We start from the raw sequence: 21,127 nt of genomic DNA on the forward strand, positions 1-21,127 counted from the left end.
TCATTTTGTGTTCCTCAAAGGGATTAATGCAGGTTTGGAACAACATGAGGGTTAGTAAATGATGACAGAATTGTCATTTCTGGGTGAACTATCCCTTAAAGTTTCCTAGATATGGTTGTTTGAAGTATCTACTGTAAGGGTCCTACGCACTCATTGCAATGAAAATTCATCTGAAATTGCCTTAGTAGTGTAAGTGAAAAGTAAATATGTAATTGAAACTATTACCTATTTAAGACCAAATCAAATATTGTGGTATTAAAATTTTAGAAATAAATTTTTTTGAGCTATGTATATTTATACTGTATACTTATGATAACATAGTAAGGAAAGTGCCATTTCATGTTATATTGGACAGTTAAAAATAGCATTTTAATATTGTTTTTTTTTGTCCTTTTTTATTTTGAGGACTCTTCTCTATCAAAGTTGACTACCAACGAATACATGCAATTGGTATGTATGAGGTCATTTTTCTTAATCTTGTGCATCAGGTACATCTTTACTGGCTGTTTATAATAAATCATATTTCTTCCCCCCCCCCGCTTCATTTTCTTTCTTTTTTCTTTTTCTTTTTCGCTCACCAAGATTAATTAAATTAATAAAAACAAATGCAAAGGCTTCATGCAGCCTTGATAGATTGCTTTTGTTGGTTTCCACCAGCTTAAATTATGCTCACATAAATGCTATCACATAATCAATACACTGAAGCATTATAGGTCGCTAGGTTTCATTCGTTTTACAAATATGGCAACCAAATGACTTAAGCCAAGCCCCTTTTGCCAAGCTTCTTGAAAGATTGAAGCATTGGTACAGACTTCAGCAATTCGAATTGTACCTTTAATTATTAATTAATTATAAAAAGAAAAGTGAAAGTCAACAAGTTGGACAAATGGAATGTGCATGGTAACGTCACTGGTTTCTCCCTGGCTACTTGAGAGAAATTATACTAATAAGCAATGGTTCATAATTTCCATTAATGGCATTACTTAATTTGTGCTTTGTTTTACTCATTCTCTTCTTAACTGTCATGGGGAGGGATTGAGGGTGAGGGAAAATATTTTAGTCTTTTGAATGACTTTTTGTTATTTAAATAAACGTCATATTGAAATCTTGTTTCATTGTTTTTCTCAATTCATCTTCAGATTCCAATAATATCTGCAGAGCATCTGACTAGTCACAAGTACTTGACACAGATGTAGTTCCAGTCCACAACAGTGAGTTCTTCTAATTTTTCTTTATTCTCAGAAAGTGAGCCATGTTTGCTTGAGAATACCTACAAAATATAATGTTTGATTTAAAGGAATAGTTCACCCACAAATTAAAGGATGAAAATCTGTATTTACTCAACCTCGTGCATTATAAACCCATATGCTGTTATTTCTTCCATGGAACACCAAGAGAGACCTGTCAAGCTTCTGTCAAGCTCCAAAAAGGACAAAAAAAGTCCAGAAAATATGGCGCCTATGGTGCAGGTTGGACGTCAGTTACGTCAAACGTCTTTGTTTCTCACATGTCTCGTGACCTAACGTCAGACATCCATGTTTAATTTAAGAGCAGCAGCGGAAGGGAAGATTATCTTTGTGGAACGGCTTCAATTTTTGTCATTTTGTCATGCAAAGCTACACTCAAAAAAAAAAAAAAAAAAAAACTTTTAGCCTTTTTTTAAGATACATTTCAATTTCATAACAATAAAATCTAAATGAATTGTGTAATTTTTAACTAAATTAAATGAATAACACTTAAAGGAATAGTTCACTCAAAAATTTACATTTTCTCATAATTTACTCTCCCTCATGCCAGATGTGTATGACTTTCTTTTAGAAGAATATTTTTAGAGATTTTTAGAAGAATATTTCAGCTCTGTAGGTTCATACAGTGCAAGTGAATGTTGACCAAAACTTTCAAGCTTCAAAAAGCACATAAAGGTAGCATAAAAATAATCCAAAAGACTCTAGTGGTTTAATCCATGTCTTCTGAAGATATCCAATTTCTCCTTTTTCACTGTACATCTTGCCATTACAATCTTCTAGGCATGATCATGATTTTAAGCTCGATTACACTTCCTAGTGCTTGATGCATGCACGGAGCACTAGATGGCGCTAGGAATCATGATTACCAAGGAGACTGCTGAGGTCAAGATTTATATTGAAAAAGGAGTTACTGTATATTTTGGTCTGTTCTCGCCCAAAACCAATTGGATAGTTTCTGAAGACATGAATTAAACCAGTGGAATTTTATGGATTACTTTTAGGCTGCCTTTATGTGTTTTTTGGAGCTTCAAAGTTTTCGTCAATATTCACTAGCAATGTATGAACCTACAGAGCTGAAATATTCTTCTAAAAATCTTTATTTGTGTTCTGTATAAGAAAGAAAGTCATACACATCTGGGATGTCATTAGGGTGAGCAAATGATGAGAGAATTTTCATTTTTGATTGAATTATTCCTCTAAAACATTATTTATTTATTGTTAAAGATTACTCAATTCAGTTTGATGGAATTTTGTTATGAAATCTTTTAAATCTTAAAATGTGTTTTTTGAGTGTGTTGTATGGCTTCATTAGACTTGGAATATGGACGTCATAAGTCGTATGGACTACTTTTACTGTCCTTTTTTTTTATTTTTTTACCTTTTTGGATCTAGACAGATAATAAACTGTCGTTGTGTGAAAAAAAAATGCTGCTTTTGAGTTACACAGAAAATATAACAGCATTCGGACTAGGTACAACATTTAGAACAACAGGAGTTGGGTGAACTATACTTTTAATATGGATACGGATGTATTTTAAAACTGTACTTTGTCGTACTTTCCCATAGATCAAAGGAATGTGCTGTTGTCCCAGACAAAAGGAAAAGAAACAAAATTCAAAATTTCAATGTCAAGAAAACAAGTCGGATAAGATATTCTACGAAGATTAGAATATGGTCACACTTGATGGTAGGGTTTTACAACATGGGGTGAAACTGAGTGTCTGTACTCAACTATCTAAATCAGGATTTGTAGGAAAAGTTGTTTTTTATGTCTGACCTAACATAGTTTTGGCATGTTAGTAGTAGACCAAGAGATATTTTCTGTGATTCATCTATTTTTTTTTCTCTCTCAAAAATTTGTCTGATGGTTTACAACGTTTTAAAGGTGCACCTTGAATTGAAAACAGAACTGAAAGTCTACACGGCACAAAACATCCAGTGAAATAATTCAATGTACGTAGTTTTCTGTACTTTTTAGTTCTGTCTTCTAGTCAAACTAGATTGTAAATGCAGAGTCAGGATTGGACGGATGAATGTTTTGGGTAGAACCTGCTCACCTGAGACCTTTCAAAAGCACATTCTTGCAAGCTTTATGTACCATAACCACAGGCTGAATACCAGACACCAATTGAGAGTGTTATATCAACAGTGTTATTATGTTTACCAGAGATTAATGTTTTTTACAGCGCTTGTTTTTATACATAATTTCACAAGTGTGTGGGTTTTTTTATGAAACGTGCCATTTTTATTTGTTGATCATTTATTAGGCCTTCTAGAACTCCTTATAAAGCCTTTATGACTCCTATGAGGACAGGGCCGCCTTGTTCCTAATGCCCTGTTTCTTTATATTGCCTTGATTGAGAGAATGTAACGATAAAACTGCGAAGGTAATCGATAGGCACCACGCATCTTTGGGAGGTTGTCGTCAAGGTAACAAGATCAAAGGCTCGGCAGTCGTGCTTGGAAAGGAGCGACTGCGTTCCAGTCCTCACGATAACAGTGTGAGGACTCTAAAATGCTGGAAAAGCACTGCTTTGTTGAGTACTTGGTTACAGATTTTGAATTTTAGACTAGTCTAGGTGCACAGAAAGACTGGGTCAGGGTTTTTTTGTTCAGTTCTCATTTTAGTTGATTTTAATTAGTTTGACTTCTAATCTGAAACATAATTTAGCCGCTGTTCGACATACATAGTTTGTATTCTAAGAGGAACTTAGAATATAATGAGATGTTTTTACCTTTAAGTTGTGCCAAAGTCTTTTACCCTTTTATTTTTTTAATTTAAATGTGTTTTAATTGGAATGTTGATTACGAAAGGTGAATAATTTGTATAGCTTCATTTTATATACAAGGTTGCTTGTGTACGCTGGCCAAAGTCAGATAAATAGTAAACCAGGAAAAAGACATCCACATCAAGGACATCAAGGAAGTGACGTACAAGGGTTTAGCTCCAACTAATGAACCAGAGTTTTAGGTTCACTTGAGTCTGGATTTCAGCCTGGTTTAGGTGCGCAGAAATAAAAGGATGCACGTCATTGCTGTCTCCTCACTAAAGCCTTATATTTCAGTGTTTAAACCCACAAAAACATTCTTTCATTCACAAATGGGAAAAATACAGCTGATATATTATTGTTCACTTTTATTTTAAGTCTTTATTAATCATGTTACATTTAACGTTCACTCTTTTTTGTTTTTAAAGCCTTTGTTATTGTTTGCATATTAAGTTGTGAAATCCAATTTTTTTTTTTTTTTTTTTTTTTTTTTTTTTTGTGGTTGACAATATTGTCATAGAACTGTTTTAGAATGTAGGAAATATTTTTCTTACTGTCACTTACTTTTACGTCATGTTAAGTTCATGTTTATCCTGTAGTGTTGTATACTTAATTCTTCATGTTAGATTTCATGGTAGAATGTTTGAAATTTCAGCTCTTTCAAGAATTCTCGTTTTTAATTTGTTGAACAAAATGTTTTGTTTTATCTTGTCTTAAAAAAGTATGAAAAAGAAAGACAGAAAAAAAACATTTATTTGTAGGTAACGTAAGAAATACGAACTGAAATTTATATTTTAAAACCTTTATTTTGTGTCAAATCAAGACCATGTCTAGAATTGTTAAAATATCAATTGTACATGCTAGAAGTTATTTTCTAATGTATTCATTTCAGAATCTTAAATTGTGTTGTAATAGTTCAAGAAACATCCCTCAATATCAGGCCGAAAAAGAGCAGCAACATGTCTCCAGAGATATATGAATATTTAAATATTAAAAACAGAGGGTGGTCACAGGGTCGGGCCTCTATAGCTGAAAATGAGAGAGAGAGCCATAACTTAAGGGACGAAGGTTGACTTTTTGCACTTCTTGTACATAGTCAATATAAAGAAAAGAAAAGGAACATGTATAATATTGAGATCTTATTTTGAATAATAAAAGATTCTATAACTATGAGAAATTTTCTTAGGATAATTTAAGAATTAGAGTAATAGTCCAGCTTCGAAATGATGCTTGCAGAAGTGGCACAGCTGTTTTATTGTTATAATTTCCGGCCATCACATTAAAAAAAGCTCAGCGTTGCCTGCACAGTACCGACTTTGATTGAGATCTCCAAAATTGGCATTACACTCCGTCACTTCATAATTTCCACTGTAGGAAAATCTGGTTGTTACAAATAGACAATATACCTTCAAAAACACCGTATTTGTCATATGATGAACATAAATAACTGCATGAAGAATAAAAGTTAACAAAGTAAAATTCTCATAATAGATAAGTAGGTAGATAAGTTAATTTCTCACAGTGCCGTAACTATCATTGCCACAGCATAGTGTAAATCAAGTTACAAACAATAAATATCTAAGCCTGAAATAAGGCACATTCATTGATAATCCATCTGAGTATAGTAAATACAAAAGGCCTTCAAACCGATTCTAGATGCTAGCAAAAGACGTCCACTTAAAGGCATAGTTCACCCAAAAATGAAAATGATGTCATGATATACTCACCCTCATATCGTTCCAAACCCACATTACATATGACTTATTTTCCATACAGTGAAAGTGAATGGTGACTGAGGCTGACTTTCTCTCCTTTTGTGTTCTACATACTGTAAAAGGAAAGTCATACAGGTTTGGAACAACATTAGGGTGAGTAAATGATGACAGAACTTTCAGTTGTGTGCCAACTATCCCTTTAACACACAATAACAGAAGTTGCTTTGTTACCTGGTAACCGTGCCTTCAGCAGGTAAAGGACACCAACTACAGAGTAAAAAAACTAAAATGAATGTAAGTGTCAAATCCTCCGCTAAGGTCAGCGTTTTACTCATTTCAGGTTTGCTGCACAAGAGCTATTAAACCAAAGCATCACTTTCCTTCACTGAATGCAATGCCTAAAAGCTGGTCAGCTGTATCACAGTGAAACCACAGGTGCTCCTACCTGCTGAAAGCACCTGCTTTGATGCTTAACGCCCTCCATGGAATCTGACACCTGCCCTTTGCTTATAGTTGCTGTAAGATATTGTGCTGCATTCGAAAGACTTGTTTTATGCACATTTATTATTGGTAGAATTGACTCTTACTGTTATGAGTAAAAAAAACCTTAATAAAACAATGGATTTGCTCAAGAGGTGTCACTGTGTGGCATTCTTTCATGTTATTGTCCTTAATCTTGTTTATGTGAACGGTCTGTCTTTGGGGGTATTTACACTTGGTCACTTCATTCATTTTTACTGATCGGATTGCTATCCGATTGAATAAGCACATTCCATTTAAACTTCTCCACCAAACGGATATAAATCAGATCTTGCTTATGCTAATGCCGGGAAGCGAATTTAAAAAGATGTGATTTATTATTTGATTCCAAGTGACTGGTGTATGTGTCCATGTGTGCGCACTGTGTATTTTTTTTCTCATGCGTGTCACCTGCGCTTATTGTCAGTGTTTACTTTTAAGTTTCGTCAGCAATCTGCATCACATAAATGAAGAAAAAAGTTCTGTCTCTCCAACAACATGCATTTGTTATTTATTTGTTATGTATTGCGCAATGCAAGCATTATGCAAATACTTGGGTAGCAGCTGTTGTGCTTCGCATTTTCCTTATGCTAATGTAGCGCTGTTTGGGTGGAGTAAAGTTTACAAATGTTGCTTAAACAGCCAGATGCTTTTACACTTGACCGAGTTTCATCTGGAATCCATCCCAAACGCCTTAAGTGACCTGATTTATATTCATTTCGAATCCGTCTTGGAGGGCATTTACACTTGGTCTTCTCATGATCGGATAGCTATACGATCAGTAAAAACGCATATATACGGACGAGTAATCGACTAATCGAGAACTTGTTCTGCACAAGCTACCACATCTTGCAGTTACAATCGAGTACACTGGGGGGCACTGTGGATATGTGTCGTTGAGGTGTTGGATGAGAGAAAAAGCCATACGTGAAACTCGGAAGTTTATTTTATTTTTCTTAAAATTTCTATTCGTCTTTCAAAATACCGAACGAACAACCATCAGAATACAAACAGTGTGACTTTACTCTTAGTCTGTCTTGACAAAACATTATTTTTTTTTAGGCTTCCAATGATCATTTTTAATCAGTTTTTGCTCATTAAGTTAAAGTCGATCTTTATTTATATAGCACATTTAAAAACAACAGAAGTCGACCCAAAGTGCTTCACATATCAACGACAGAATTATATACATGCAAAAAAAGAAATAATAATTTAAAAAAAAGAATACAATTTAAAAACTGCATCAAGTATTTACTTAATTTTAACATATTAAAAATGGCTATTGAAGAAGCTGACCTCACATGGTAAGGGAGACTATTCCAGAGTTTAGGACCTACCACAGAGAAAGCACGATCACCCTTGGATGTATAGCGACAACGAGGAACATTCAAAAGAAATTGATGAGTAGACCTGAGTGCTCTGGTGAGGGAGTAAGGGACGAGAAGGTCACTAATGTATTTGGGCGTGAGACCAGATAGTGACTTGTAAACAAAAATCAGAATTTTAAAATCGACCCTGAATTAATGGGAAGCCAGTGTAGAGACGCTTATATAGGGGTAATGTGATCCCTCTTTCCTGACCCTGTCAAAAGCCTAGCTGCTGCATTTTGAACCATCTGTAGGCGGGATAACGCTGTTTGAGGGAGACCAATATACAATGAGTTACAATAGCCTAACCTTGACGAAGTTAGTGAGTGGATCACAATTTCCAGGTCTTTGCTGGAAAGAAAGTTCGCAAATAGTTAAGCTGTGAAACGTTTCTGCACTTAATATTTCCACTGCTTTGAATCACTCCAAAAAGTTTAGGATTTTAAACTGAAAAACTCAAATTAAACTGAAATAATACTAAAACATACTCTGGCACAAAGGTGTTTCCTTTGTATTTAATCACTGATTCACAAAGTGTAAATATGCAGATTTCTTACTATTTCACTGTGGAAGTGAAGGTGTAAAGACATTTTAAATATTCATCATGAATTAAATAAAAAGCATATCCATCCAACATTAGCTTTTCCATTGAGTTGTATAAGTTGCCTACAAATAGTAAATCCAAAGATTTTCATCTTTATTTAACACTCTCCCTGTGATTTTTCAAAGATAGAATACAGTATATGATGAAGGCTCTTTTTTAACCTGAAGATAAGGTTTTACACTAATAATTTCTCATGTTATTTCAGAGACAGATAAAACAGTGACAGTTGAACTACAGTACTGATTTACTGATGACACAGTTTCACTGATCCATAAACCCAAAACCCAGGATAGAGCGGCTGAGTGAATGTGGTCTGTTCTCTGTGGATGAGGGTCATTGTGTCAGAGACACTGTAGAAGGACAGAATTCCTGCACTGTGATCGACATATACTCCTATTCTAGAGGAGCTAGACACTAGAGGGAGATCAGTCTCTTTGTTGTTGTGACCAAATGAGCAACTGGAGGGAGAGCAGAGTAGCCTCCAGGACTGATCATTACTCCCAAATCTACACTCATTTCTACATCCCTTCCTGCAAATGCTCTTATATGACACTAATATACCCACATAATCACTCCACTCGACCTCCCAGTAACAGCGTCCACACACACTCTCTCTGCACAACACCTGAGGCCAACCATCAAATCTGTCTGGATGATCAGGATACTGCAGCTCTCGGCCAGTGTAATTAACCTGTCTGTTCCCCTCAGAGAGACTGAGATATTTGTATGCTGTGTTTGAATCCAGTGTGAACTGATGGAAATCTGATTAAGATGAAGCAGCAAAATAAACATCACATTGTACAGCTTTATAAATCACACAAAAAATTACAGAATTAAAAAAACGTTACATAGCAATGTTTAATTTTTATATTTGTATATTCTCTTCACTTCATTTTTTATGAATGCAACATTGTTACTTGGTTGACAATATATTACATCCATATTTACACTAAAATGTACAGTATTTTCAGTGCTTTGCTACTTGTCTGTGTTTTTTGGTGTGTTTTCATAGTAACTTACACTGCAGGAACTCATCCCTGGTCTTGAGTTCATTGGAAATAATATCGATGTGCATTACTATGGAAATAAACAGACATAATTAGTGTAATTCCCACGTTGAAAGTGTGTGTGTCTGCATGTGTATACGTTTCTATTATGTGTATATACAGTACATGTTATACCATTTTCTACATTATATCGCAAAATGTTAACTCACTGAAAGTAAATGAATGTTTGTTACTTTACCTCTGTCAGATATCTTTTCACTTTCATCTCTGCAAATGTCCACCAGTTTCTCTTTCAGTTGAGAGACATATTTTCTCACATCATCAAAATAGAGAAGAGAACTGACAGTAATGCTGGGTAAATCTTTAGTTTCAGGAAGTGCTGAAAAAGAGTGGAAACTCTACAGAAAGACAAGAAGAAAACAAACAACCTTAATCACTTACACAGTTACCCCACTATCCAGCACGGTTAGATTTTTCTCACAATTAATAACATTAAACTGTCTGTAGTAACTTGATTTAGCACTTTTGTAGTGATTTTGCAATCATTGCATCAGTTCTTAATTATCATTTCACGCAGTTGCAGTGTCATAGGAGGCTTAGTCGCACAGCCCGAAAGACACCACAGTTGCGGCACTTGGACAGCACATTTGCGCTGCTTAGAAGATGTATTAAGCCGATAGCAGGAGCACCGTGGTTGCAGTGTCACAAGGCTTGAACACACTGCCAGAGGATAAGATTCCACTGTTGCGGCACTGGGGTAGTATATATGCGGTGAAGGGGACTTGCAAATCGACCCTTGCCTGCTCTTTGACTTCCCTCTGCTATTGTTGTGTGTCTGCTAATAAACAGTGTTGGGGGTAACGCGTAAAAATTAACGTGTATTACGTAATCAGATTACATTTTTTGAGTAACGTAAAGAGTAAAGTAATGCAATATTTTTTTAGACCATAATATCGGAGTTACTTTTTAAATAAAGTAACGTGTTGCTTTTGTACACATCTTTCCCTGCATTGTGAGAAAAAAGTGTGCAAACTTCAAGGAGGAGACATAGTGCATGATGGTCATTGTAGTTCTAGAGAGTGTGAGATGCACAGACAATGAAGTTGTAATATGTGTCCACATGATGGGTATTGTAGTTCTACAGAGTATGAGCCATGCTTATCAGCGATGGGCAAAGCACAAGTCTTCTTTTAGCCCACCCTGAGATTTATGTTTTAAAAACTGCTAAATATTGCCGGTAAAGAATGTAATTCTGAACACTTCGGTGGAATCTGTTGTGTATTGATGTGACGTCATGACGTAGGCATTGAAGAATAAAGATGGATGACGAGTTCAATCTGGCGTCTGTGTGGTTTGACCTGAGATAAAGAAAGAGGTCACAACAATGGCGACGAGGATATAACAAAGACTCATTCGTTAGTTAAATCTGAAAGTGAGTTAGGCGTGCGTCACTCTGACGAGTTTATTTCAGCTAATTGAAAAGTTTAGCCTCGAGAAAGACAGCGCCCGTTAAAGATGGATGGTGCCAGTCCCAAGTTTGACTGCTACAGCGATCCAGCCACGTTAGGTCCGCGATGGACAAGATGGCAAAATGCTTTTGAACTGTTTGCCGATGGGAAAGGTTTGATCCTGACTGACGATGCATCTGTCGCTACAAAACAAAGAAGGAGAGCCTTGCTTTTACATCATGCAGGAACAGACATGCAGGATATTTTCTCCACACACGCTGACAAAGGAGGGCCAACGGATTATGCGCAGGCAGTAATAGCACTGAACGCATACTTTGTGCCTCAGGTAAACACGCCGTTTGCAAGACAGACATTTTATCAGCTAAAGCAGAAAACGGGACAGACCGTGCAACAGTCTGTCATATGTTTAAGGCAAGCGGCCAAGGATTGTGATTTTGGAGCTGATTTGTGTGCAAAAAAAATGCAATTTAGCAAAAGAAGAGCAGATTCGGATAAAACTTGTTACAGATGCGGACAGACAGGTCATCTTGCAAAAGATTATAAATGCCCCGCATATGGAAAATCATGCAGAAAGCGCAATGGAAGAGATCATTTTGCAAAAATGTGTTAAAAAAAGAAAGCTCAAAACAGACAATAAAAAGAGTTGAATCAGATGAGAAGATTCAAGTGTTTGCATTTGTTGTAAGAGAAGAGAGCAACATGGACAAAATAACATTCTCAGTAGGGGGCGTCAGACTACCAATGTTAGTTGACTCAGGAGCAACAAGCAACATAGTGGATGAAAGAACATGGAAAATACTGAAAGAAAATAAGATCAAATGCGGTTCAGCCAAATCAGATAAAAAAAAAAAACGTACGCATACTCATCGAGTATCCTTTCCAGTGAAAGGAATTTTCTAGTGCTAGGTAGGAATTGGAAAACGCAGCACAAAAGCTGAGTTTACAGTTATTCGTGGGCGTGGGGAGCCACTGCTCAGAAAAGACACAGCAGTTAAATTAGGAGTGCTGAGGATTGGAGCTAATGTTGCGGCAGTGAGTGGTGTGAAGTCAATGATATGACAGCAATACCCCAAATTGTTCTGCGGAGTAGGCAAATTAAACACAAAACAAATCAGCCTGCATATAGACAGCACGGTGACACCAGTTGCACAGCCCCTTAGGCGTGTTCCGTTCCACCTCAGAGAGGCTGTTGAATAAATATAAATGAACTGCTCAACATGGACATTATCGAGAAAGTCAATGGAGCAACTTCTTGGGTAAACCCAGTTGTCATTGTGCCCAAAGCGAATGCGGAAATAAGGATGTGCTTAGACATGAGATTGGCGAACACTGCAAACATTCGTGGGAGGTTTCCAATTATCCCAGTGGATGAACTGTTGAAAGGAATGAATGGATCAGTCATATTTAGCAAACTAGACCTGAAATGGGGTTACCATCAGCTGGAATTGACCCCAGGGTCGAGAGACATCACGACCTTTGCCGTTCACAACGGCATATATAGGTTCAAAAGACTGGTATTTGGAGTTTCTTCAGCAAGTGAGCAGTACCAGCACGAAGTAGCTACTGTTCTAGCTGGCATCGAAGGAGTAGAGAACATATCCGATGACATAATCATCCATGCACCTGACAAAGAGTATCATGATAAAAGAATGCACGCAGTACTAAAGAGACTGGAAAGCTGCGGCTTGACTCTGAATGCAGAGAAGTGCCAGTTTAACATGGACAAATTGGTGTTTATGGGCATGCTGTTGTCAGAGAAAGGCATAGGCCCGACGGCAGAAAGGGTGAGAGCAGTCGTGCAGGCAAGAGAGCCTGAGAGTGCTTCAGAGGTGAGAAGTTTTCTTGGTTTAGCCAGCTATAGTAGCCGTTTCATACCTCAATTCGCAAGTATCTCAGAACCTCTGCAAAGACTGACAAAAAAGGACACCAAATTTCATTTTGGGATTGAACAAAAGAAAGCTTTCAAAATTCTCAAAGATAAGTTGGCTGAAGTCACAACACTGGCTTATTTTGACAAAAACGCACCAACGAAAGTCATTGCTGATGCTGGACCGAAGGGCATCGGAGCAGTACTAGTGCAGGACCAAAGAGGAGGAATGGTTCCTGTCTGCTATGTGAGCAGGAGCTTGACAGAGTGTGAATAGAGATATTCGCAAACAGAGCATGAAGCACTTGCAGTGGTGTGGGCATGTGAACGATTGCATCACGTGTATGGTCGGAAGTTTGATCTGGTCACAGACCACAAGGCATTGGAGGCAATTTATAGCCCTCGGTCAAAACCATGTGCACGAATCGAATGGTGGGTCCTGAGAATACAGCCCTATGATTTTCAGGTGATTCATATACCCGGAACGCATAACATTGCAGATCCTCTATCATGCCTGCTGGGGCCATCAGCCAAAGATGAGATGCATGCACGTGAAGCAGAGGAATATGTGAGGTTTATAGCTGTTTGTGCGACACCAAGCGCCCTGACTACCAAGGGAGTCAAGCAGATCTTGGCAAATGATGTGGAATTACAGAGACTGAGAACTGCCATTCAAACAGGTTGTTTCGATGACTGCCCTGCATACAGACATATTGCGGGTGAGTTATGTGTCATTGGCCAAATAATACTCAGAGGAACAAGAATTGGGGTGCCACAGTAGCTGCGAGGAAGAGCATTACAGTTGGCTCATGAGGGTCATCTTGGTGTAGTAGGAACAAAACAACACCTGAGAACAAAAGTTTGGTGGCCCGGAATGGACAGGGCCGCAGAAAAGTTTGTGAGAACAAGTCACGGTTGTCAGATGGTAGCGAAACCAGATGTTCCTGAACCACTGTCACCTACAGTGATACCCTGAAGGGCTATGGCAAAGCTTAGCCACAGACCTGCTTGGTCCATTACCTGATGGACATTCGATACTGGTTGTTGTTGACTATTACAGTAGGTACTACGAATATGCAATCCTCAAATCCACAACTGCAGAAAGTGATTGACAGTTTGGAGGACATTTTCAGTCGGCACGGACTTCCCTTAACAATCAGGTCAGATTGTGGACCGCAATTCAAGTCCAGTCAGTTTCAGATGTTTTGTCAGGAGAACGGAATCCACCACATCAAAACAACTCCAAAGTGGGTGCAAGCAAATGGAGAAGTGGAAAGACAAAGCGCATCATTGATGAAACGAGTACAGATTGCCCAAGCTGAAGGCCAGGAGTGGAAAAAAGAGCTACGCAAGTATGTGACTGTCTACAGGTCCATAAAACATGCCACAACGGGCAAAAGCCCAGCGGAACTTCTTTTTCAGAGGAAGATAAGAGGAAAGTTACCAGACATCACAACACCACACAGTGATCTTAAAGCGCGAGAGAGAGACGCAGAGCAAAATGGAAAAGCCAAGATATACACAGATCATAGACGAGGCACTAAGACATCAGACATAGAGGTCGGAGATCAAGTGCTTGTGAAGCAGGATAAAACAGACAAATTCACAACAACATTTCACAGTATGCCTCACAAAGAGAAGGCAACAGTGTTATCGTTCAGTCACCCACCGGAGCGAAATATGCCAGGAACATGACATCTGTCAATAAGTTTCATGCAGTGGAAACACTGACAGTGAATGGTGATATGAAATGTGCTCGAGCCAAGTTGTGATGAGGAACAAAAAGGAAGAGGAATGCAAAATGAACTGTGAAACAATTCAGAGAGAGGAACAAACTCCTAAAACATACAGGCCTCAGAGACAAATCAAATTGCCTGAATGGTTTAGAGACTATGTTACTGAGTGACTACTGAAATTCAAAAGGATTGATGGGGGAGAAATGAGATGGAGATGGAGATGGTTTTAGGTTCAATGAGTTCCATAGACATTAAAGGTTATATGAGGTAAAAAAAAAAAAAAAAAAAAAAAAAAAACTATGAGTTAGAGTTTAGCTAAAGCGGAGCAGTTTGGATGCAAACTGATCCTAGGGCAGTGGTCATGGCAGCTTTGTTTTAAAGCAATTTGGATGCACAAACAGTCATTGATCATTCTACGTTGTATGTAACTATAATTAATGCCATGGCCACAGGAAGACTTCTCCTGGCTTCTATATTATACCACGAAAATGTGTGTTGACAATTTTAAATACAGCTGTGACAAGGAGGAGGGCGGGCCGGGCCGGCCTCCTCTCCTCCTCCTCCTCCTCCTCACAACAACGTACATGAATCAGTCATGAAAAGGCAAAGTTTCACTTACCAATTTCACTAATGAGGACACATTTCTTAACTCTCAGTTTGAATGTCATGACAAAGGAAAAGTTTATTACGGCTGCTCTGATGTGGCTTACTTGTTGCGTTTTCTCTCATGAAACATAAAAAGAATGAGAAACTAAAAGCAAATTCTCCTGTTTTAAACATGTCCAAAAACACCATGATAGGATGTGTAGATTCTGAGGTTCTGTAATCTTCACTGTTGCTCCCAGGTCCTAGTGCCCTCAGGATCCAACCACTGTCAGTTTGACTTATTTGGGGGGTTTTTTCTCTCTCTCTGGCTGTGTCTCATTTGGAAGGCTGCATGCTAGGTAGGACGTGTCCTTTGAAGGCTGCAGTATACCGAGTGTCCTCCTTTAAAACAAGTCTCGTTTAAACGTGCTAGGACAGCACGCCTCTCTTTAACAAGGCCAGGCGCTTTGAGTGAGAAGGGAACAAAGTCCCTCTGGAATTGAATGTATGAGGTACATTTTAGGAGAGTTATAATGATGTAAAGAGAAAGGAAAATAGATTTTACAGTTGTACTTTTAGTCTAATACTTTATTTTAATTATATATGAATATAATTATACATATTATATACTCTACACCCATCTACTGAGGTACTTCAACTTGGGAATTAACATTACTTGTGTTTGAACATCATATTTATATATTTTTTTAGACATTTCCATTGAAGCAAAGAATTGTGGGTTGTGAGCACCCACGAAGAATACACCTCATGCATCCTCTGAATTCCCGTGAAAGAAGGTCGAATTCGAAGGCTGCATTCGAAGTGTCCTACTCACTTTTCTCAAACGAGACAGCCTCGATGATGTATGCGGCCGACAAATGCGACCTCTGGAGGACGCATCCTTCCAAACGAGACACAGCCTCAGTAAATACAGTAAATAAATAATTTAAAAAATAATAATTATTATTATTATTTGTGGTACCGTTGCAAGAACAAATCTACAAATTTGTTGTTTTTTCATTATCCAGTTAGCACTCTTGGCATCTGTGGCCTCATTATACAGTGTACCTATGTTACTTACATTTTTTGCATAGCCGAATTTCAAACATTACGAGTTCACGCTACTAAGACAGAAAACATGGACAAGTTCTTGATAAGGAAAAATATCTAGGATGGTTATGTGTGATAGTGGTGTGCCATGGGCTTGTTTAATCGTAAAAAGTGTGCTGGGGCAGAAAAAGGTTGGGAAACACTGACCTAAACCACAAAGATTTCATTTGCAAAGAAGCGTCCAAAAGAAAACACACAGCAGTATGTAAATTCTGTAATGCAATGCTTACCGAGACAGCTGGGACCACGTCAAACTTTTATTGGCACTTAGAAAGGAAGCATAAAGAAAGGTAAGCTAAGTATAAGTGATGCTAGCAAAGCTAGCTAGCTAGCTAACATTAGCAATCTGCCTCTTGCTAATGCTAACAAAGCTAGCTAGCTAGCTACCATTAGCAAGCTGCCTCTTGCTGCGTTCCATTCAACTGGGAAAGTCGGATTTTCCAACTTCCTACTGGAAAAAGTGCAATGGAACACCACTTGATGTCGTTATTACCATTTTGAAAGTCGCACGAAAATTTTTAACTCCGAATTCACCGAGATGCAGCTGCGTGACGTCACACAATCTTGTTGGCACCCAGGAAGATGTACAAAATAAGTGATAAACATTCACTTTTATTAAATAATATCGATAAATTAGTAAAAGTTCCTACATTACATGATATTAAAGCTTGTTTAACAAATGTAAGCAGAATAGCAGTTGTTCAAAACATGGTACATTATACTTTTGATAATCGTACACCTGTAGCACATATGCTAGAAAATGTTTGTGAATTGGGTCATTGGGAGACATCTCTGGTGACAGTCAAACACCTGCTAAGCTAACGGGAGCATTGCAGTTTTGTTTCCTTCACATCATCTTCCAAGCATCTGGCACTGGAATGCCTTTAGTTGGAGATCGGAGATATCAAGTTGAATATCCCACATCCGATTTGAATGGAACGCAGCATCTGTACCTAAACTCATCTTCACCCCTCACCCAAAGAGATTTAGTGAGTATTAGCTATACATATTAGCTACCTATGTATTTACTGTTTTTTAGGGTGCTAGTTTCAGCTGCTTGCCAGTTATTTGCCACCTAGCTAGGTGCGCAAGCTACCTAAATTAGTTAACATATATTGAAGGATGTAGCTAATGCAGTGTTATCTTTTTGAGATTGAGGGGACAGGGCATGTAGTGACAAATTGTGGTTCCCAAGTTACATTTTTGCTTGTGATAAACAATGACAAGACAGGCCACATAAAGCTATGTAGCTAATGTATATAAAGTTATGTTACATTAACATTAGTCAATGTCAGCTCTGACATAAACGCTACACGCTGCGATGTGACAGCAGAGAGTGGAGACAGAGGAATGCGCCTCCACTTATATGACAAATTTACATTTTAAATAGGCTAGATTTAGTTGTGTGGTTTGCAAATTGCACACATTTATACAAGGCTTGTTGTTGGTTCAAAAACAACAAAAAACGTACTATATTGTTTAAGAAAAGACAGAGAAAAGTGAAGAGTTTTAATAAGTGAATATAAGTGAATAATTGTTTGATATATTCTGTACTTGATGGTTTCTAGGGGAAGAGTAATCCAGAAAACCTGATGCAATGCTTGCACAAAAATGTTATTGTTTTAGGTGGATGGTAAAACTTGGAAAAGGAGTGTTGAATAAAGATGGTTAAGTTGATTTCAGCTCCTAGTGTTTGTTTGTATTTGTTTGCTCAAAGAAAACAAAGGAAAATTCACACACATAAAATTCACCTCTGCAATGCCTTTTGATTATTTTATCAAGACATTTCTCATGGTACACTGACACACATATATATATATGGCAATAAAAGAGGTGAATGAAGAGGAATCTTCATTTGTTTTCTGTGGGTGTTTTTATGGGAATGTGGATCTTTCAGATCAATTTGAGGAATGCCTATGGCTTGCATGTTCCACATTTTATCGTAAGTGTGTCATGCAGTGTGGGACTCGCACTGGTCTGGTCTTGGTCTTGACTCGGTCTCGCCCTGCCTTAGTCTTGGTCTTGACTTGGTCTCAACCCCTCAAAGTATTGGTCTTGTCTCGGTCTCGATACACTCTGGTCATGGTCTTGACATGGTCTCGGTTTAGGTGGTCTTGACTACAACACTGCTATCCACATTCAACATTCTTCTTGATAACTTCTTTTGTTTTCCACAGATAAAGAAAAATCATGTGTTTTGAATGAGGGTATTTTTAGGTAAAACAAAATGTCAGTAAAATTTCAGGAAACAACACCTACTAGTGACAAGGCTATTTTAATGACCACTCATACAAATATACCTGTCATACAGTTCTCTGTTACCTGCAGAACATGAATGTGATCTTCTGTTTGGGAAATCTGCTGCAGTTCAGCATCTCTCCTCCTCAGATCATCAATCTCCTTCTCCAGTCGCTCCAAAAGTCCTTCAGCTTGACACACTGCAACCCTTTCCTGATCTCTGATCAGCTGTGTCACCTCAGAGCGGCTTCTCTCAATGGAGCGGATCAGCTCAGTAAAGATCCTCTCACTGTCCGCCACTGCTGCCTGTGCAGAGTGCTGTCTCACACACACACACACACACACACACACAGAGAAACATTACAATCAGTCCATTCACTCAGCACCGGACTCCTCAATGACTGACTGGAGGAGAGTCCTAACAGAGTCTGAATCAGCTCATCCAGGAGTCATCAGTTGTTCTTCTGAAACAAACCTTGTAAAACTTGACTGCCTCTCTCAGATCCTGAAGCTGCTTCTCTCTCTCCTGGGTTTTTTGCTGGAATGTTCTCTGTATCTCTCCCAAAATCTTCTGTAGGAAAATCAAACAACTGTGAAACAGTGTAAAGTCCAAGATTGCTGTTGCACTGGGCAAAAATGATTTCAAAAACATTGTTACTGTTTCTATTTCATTGCCCTTTTAAATCACATACATTTGCACACATGTTCCTTGGAGCCACGGATCAATTGTTTTAATTATTATTATTATTTATTTTATTTTATTTGAGACCTTTATAATGAAAGTATTTTGTAAACGCACATGTAAGCATTTACTATTTGCGTTACTGTTAGCTTTTAGCATTAGCACACCAGTATGCGTGTTTAGGTCATAGCCTACCTGTTTCTTCTTCCTCTCTACTGCAGCTGCTACAGTGTCATGGTTTTTATGTTCTTCCATCATACACAAATAACAAACACACTGCTGGTCAGTACGACAGTAGATTTCCAGCCGTTTATGATGTTTTGAGCAGATCATCTGATGAAGCCGTTGAGTGGCATCAGTCACTTGGTGTCGTCTACCTGAGTGAAATTTCTCATGATGTTCAAAGTGAATTTGACAGTAAGACTCAAGACATGTCAGACACGACATGACAGCTTTATATTTTCTCCCAGTACAGATGTCACACTTCACATCTCCAGATACACTGTAACTGGTAGCAGGCCGATTAGTCTGGATTCTTGTCATCTTCAGTTTCTCCACCATTTCAGCAAACATGACATTCTTATTTAAAGCAGGTCTTGTAGTGGAGGTCTGTCTGCATTGAGGGCAGCTGTAAACTCCCTTCTGATCATCCTGATTCCAGTAGTCTGCAATACAGCTCATACAGTAAGTGTGTCCACAGGGAATGGTCACTGGATGCTTCAGTAGATCCAAACAGATTGAACAGCTAAACTGTTCCTGAGCCAATGAGCCCATGACTACCATATTATCTTCTGCCATTTCACTGCATGTACACAGATAGAAAGGCGCAACCATCAGCTCAACATAACTTATGGTTCGATTTCCCTGAACTGAAGAGCTGAAATAGTTTCCTTGTACTGTGTTTGAGAAACGTGTGCTAAACTGGTTTATCTGGGGCAACAAGAGCAAGAAAAATGTTATAATCTGCAATGCCCTTTCAGTTTATCTAAAGCAGTAAGGCAGTCTTCAGATTATATTTCCCAGAAGTCACGTTTCCTTTCTTTGTAGGCTGACCTTCAGTGCTTCTTGTAAAACAAGCGCAAATAATCAATACATTTTCTTTATTTTATTTTTTTGTACGTTTGGGGGATTGATTAGCATAAAAATCATGACAAGCACAGTATACAGTAGTCTTTATGAAATAATGTCTTTTCAATAAATGTATTCTTAATATTAATCTAAAATATTTCAAATATACATCTGGTCATCTGAAATCAATAAATAAATCTCTTTGTCTTGTGTGCACATGTTTTACTAAACGTCACCTTATGCGGGCCAAACTATTATTATTTTTTAAACCTTGGTATACTCACAGAGAATTCATGCAGAGATCATGTTCATCTAGAGCTAATGAAGTCCTTAATCAACTGTATCTGATTTAAAAATATTTGGGTACAACAGGAGGGATCATACACTCATTGCTCTTGGCTCTTTAACTGTGTGCATGGATAGCTGTGTAAGTGTATGGATAATTTAATTTCTCAGTCAAAATTCGACAGCATCAAATCTGTATTAATGCAGCTATCTAACTCAGTGAAGACATGGAAACCTCTAATAACCTTTTTATACCTATAATATTTTCTTGTATCATCCATGTTGTCATTATTGCCTTGAGTTGGAAAAATGAACTAGGCTGCCCTGCGAAAGTGTCATTCACAGATCCATTTTCAGATAAAAAGCAGAAAAAGTAGCCTAATCGCAAGACCGTGAGTGCGGAATGCTGCCTTGCAGGTCGGATTGGAATCCTCCATTGTGTGTTTGACACCACACGAAAAGTAGATGGGGATATTTATTAATTTATAAAAATTTTGCTATAAGTGGTTGGTCACAATGTATTGTGCTCTGGGAGCAAAGCACCTGCAAGTCTAAAACCCAACTCTATTGTGGAAATGAGCCCAAAAACAGAAATACCAATATTTGTAAGCAACTTTATGTAAAAAAAAATTTTAAAAGATAATTGCTTATAATAACCAAACTTGACAACACTGATCAGGTGAATCCCACGAAAGAAATGATAAAAAAAGCTTGTTAGGAGGTGCATCCTCTGCATAGAAATGGGATAAGCGGGTAAATTAAATCTGGATTAACTGTGCATTTATATGTAGTAATTATATATACGTTTTCAGGATGTCATGGAAGGCTCAGAATCAAAACAAATTAATCATTTTTATCAT

General features: G+C 37.8%; 2 protein-coding genes across 17 annotated transcripts in view; one reads left to right on the forward strand and one right to left on the reverse strand.

Moving 5' to 3' along the window:
• The window catches only part of LOC127441108 (muscleblind-like protein 1), an 89,034-nt gene extending 82,672 nt beyond the window's left edge, over nt 1-6,362 (forward strand). For 13 of the 15 annotated variants that reach the window (XM_051698303.1, XM_051698301.1, XM_051698299.1 and 10 more), the window contains 3 exons: nt 406-450; nt 1,140-1,211; nt 2,814-6,362. In XM_051698303.1, coding sequence (XP_051554263.1) covers nt 406-450; nt 1,140-1,196 — 102 coding nt within the window. In that variant the 3' untranslated portion in view covers nt 1,197-1,211; nt 2,814-6,362. The remainder of the gene's footprint in view (nt 1-405; nt 451-1,139; nt 1,212-2,813) is intronic. The other 2 variants (XM_051698307.1, XM_051698304.1) reach the window with 1 other exon arrangement.
• On the reverse strand, nt 3,888-19,763 carry LOC127441105 (tripartite motif-containing protein 16-like). Of its 2 annotated transcripts, none has more exons than XM_051698294.1 (6): nt 19,110-19,763; nt 18,708-18,800; nt 18,317-18,550; nt 9,466-9,625; nt 9,241-9,297; nt 3,888-8,982 (listed from the first exon to the last, which is right to left on the reverse strand). In XM_051698294.1, exons 1-6 carry the CDS (start codon nt 19,746-19,748, stop codon nt 8,465-8,467), a joined length of 1,701 nt encoding a protein of 566 aa, XP_051554254.1. In that variant the 5' UTR covers nt 19,749-19,763; the 3' UTR covers nt 3,888-8,464. The 2 variants fall into 2 exon arrangements, with proteins under 2 accessions (XP_051554254.1, XP_051554253.1); XM_051698293.1 differs by having other exon boundaries at nt 18,708-18,803.
• Between the last annotated feature and the right edge of the window lie 1,364 nt (nt 19,764-21,127).

Source organism: Myxocyprinus asiaticus, chromosome 5, assembly GCF_019703515.2.
Source record: "Myxocyprinus asiaticus isolate MX2 ecotype Aquarium Trade chromosome 5, UBuf_Myxa_2, whole genome shotgun sequence".
NCBI lineage: Eukaryota > Metazoa > Chordata > Actinopteri > Cypriniformes > Catostomidae > Myxocyprinus > Myxocyprinus asiaticus.

Excerpts from the sequence above, each read along its gene's own strand:
- LOC127441105 (XM_051698293.1), bottom strand. The coding sequence starts at position 19,748 with ATGGTTGCGCCTTTCTATCTGTGTACATGCAGTGAAATGGCAGAAGAT. Across the intron at positions 18,551-18,707 it reads AGGCAGTCAAGTTTTACAAG|CACTCTGCACAGGCAGCAGT; the intron begins GTTTGTTTCAGA and ends TGTGTGAGACAG. Across the intron at positions 9,626-18,316 it reads ATCACATTCATGTTCTGCAG|AGTTTCCACTCTTTTTCAGC; the intron begins GTAACAGAGAAC and ends GTCTTTCTGTAG.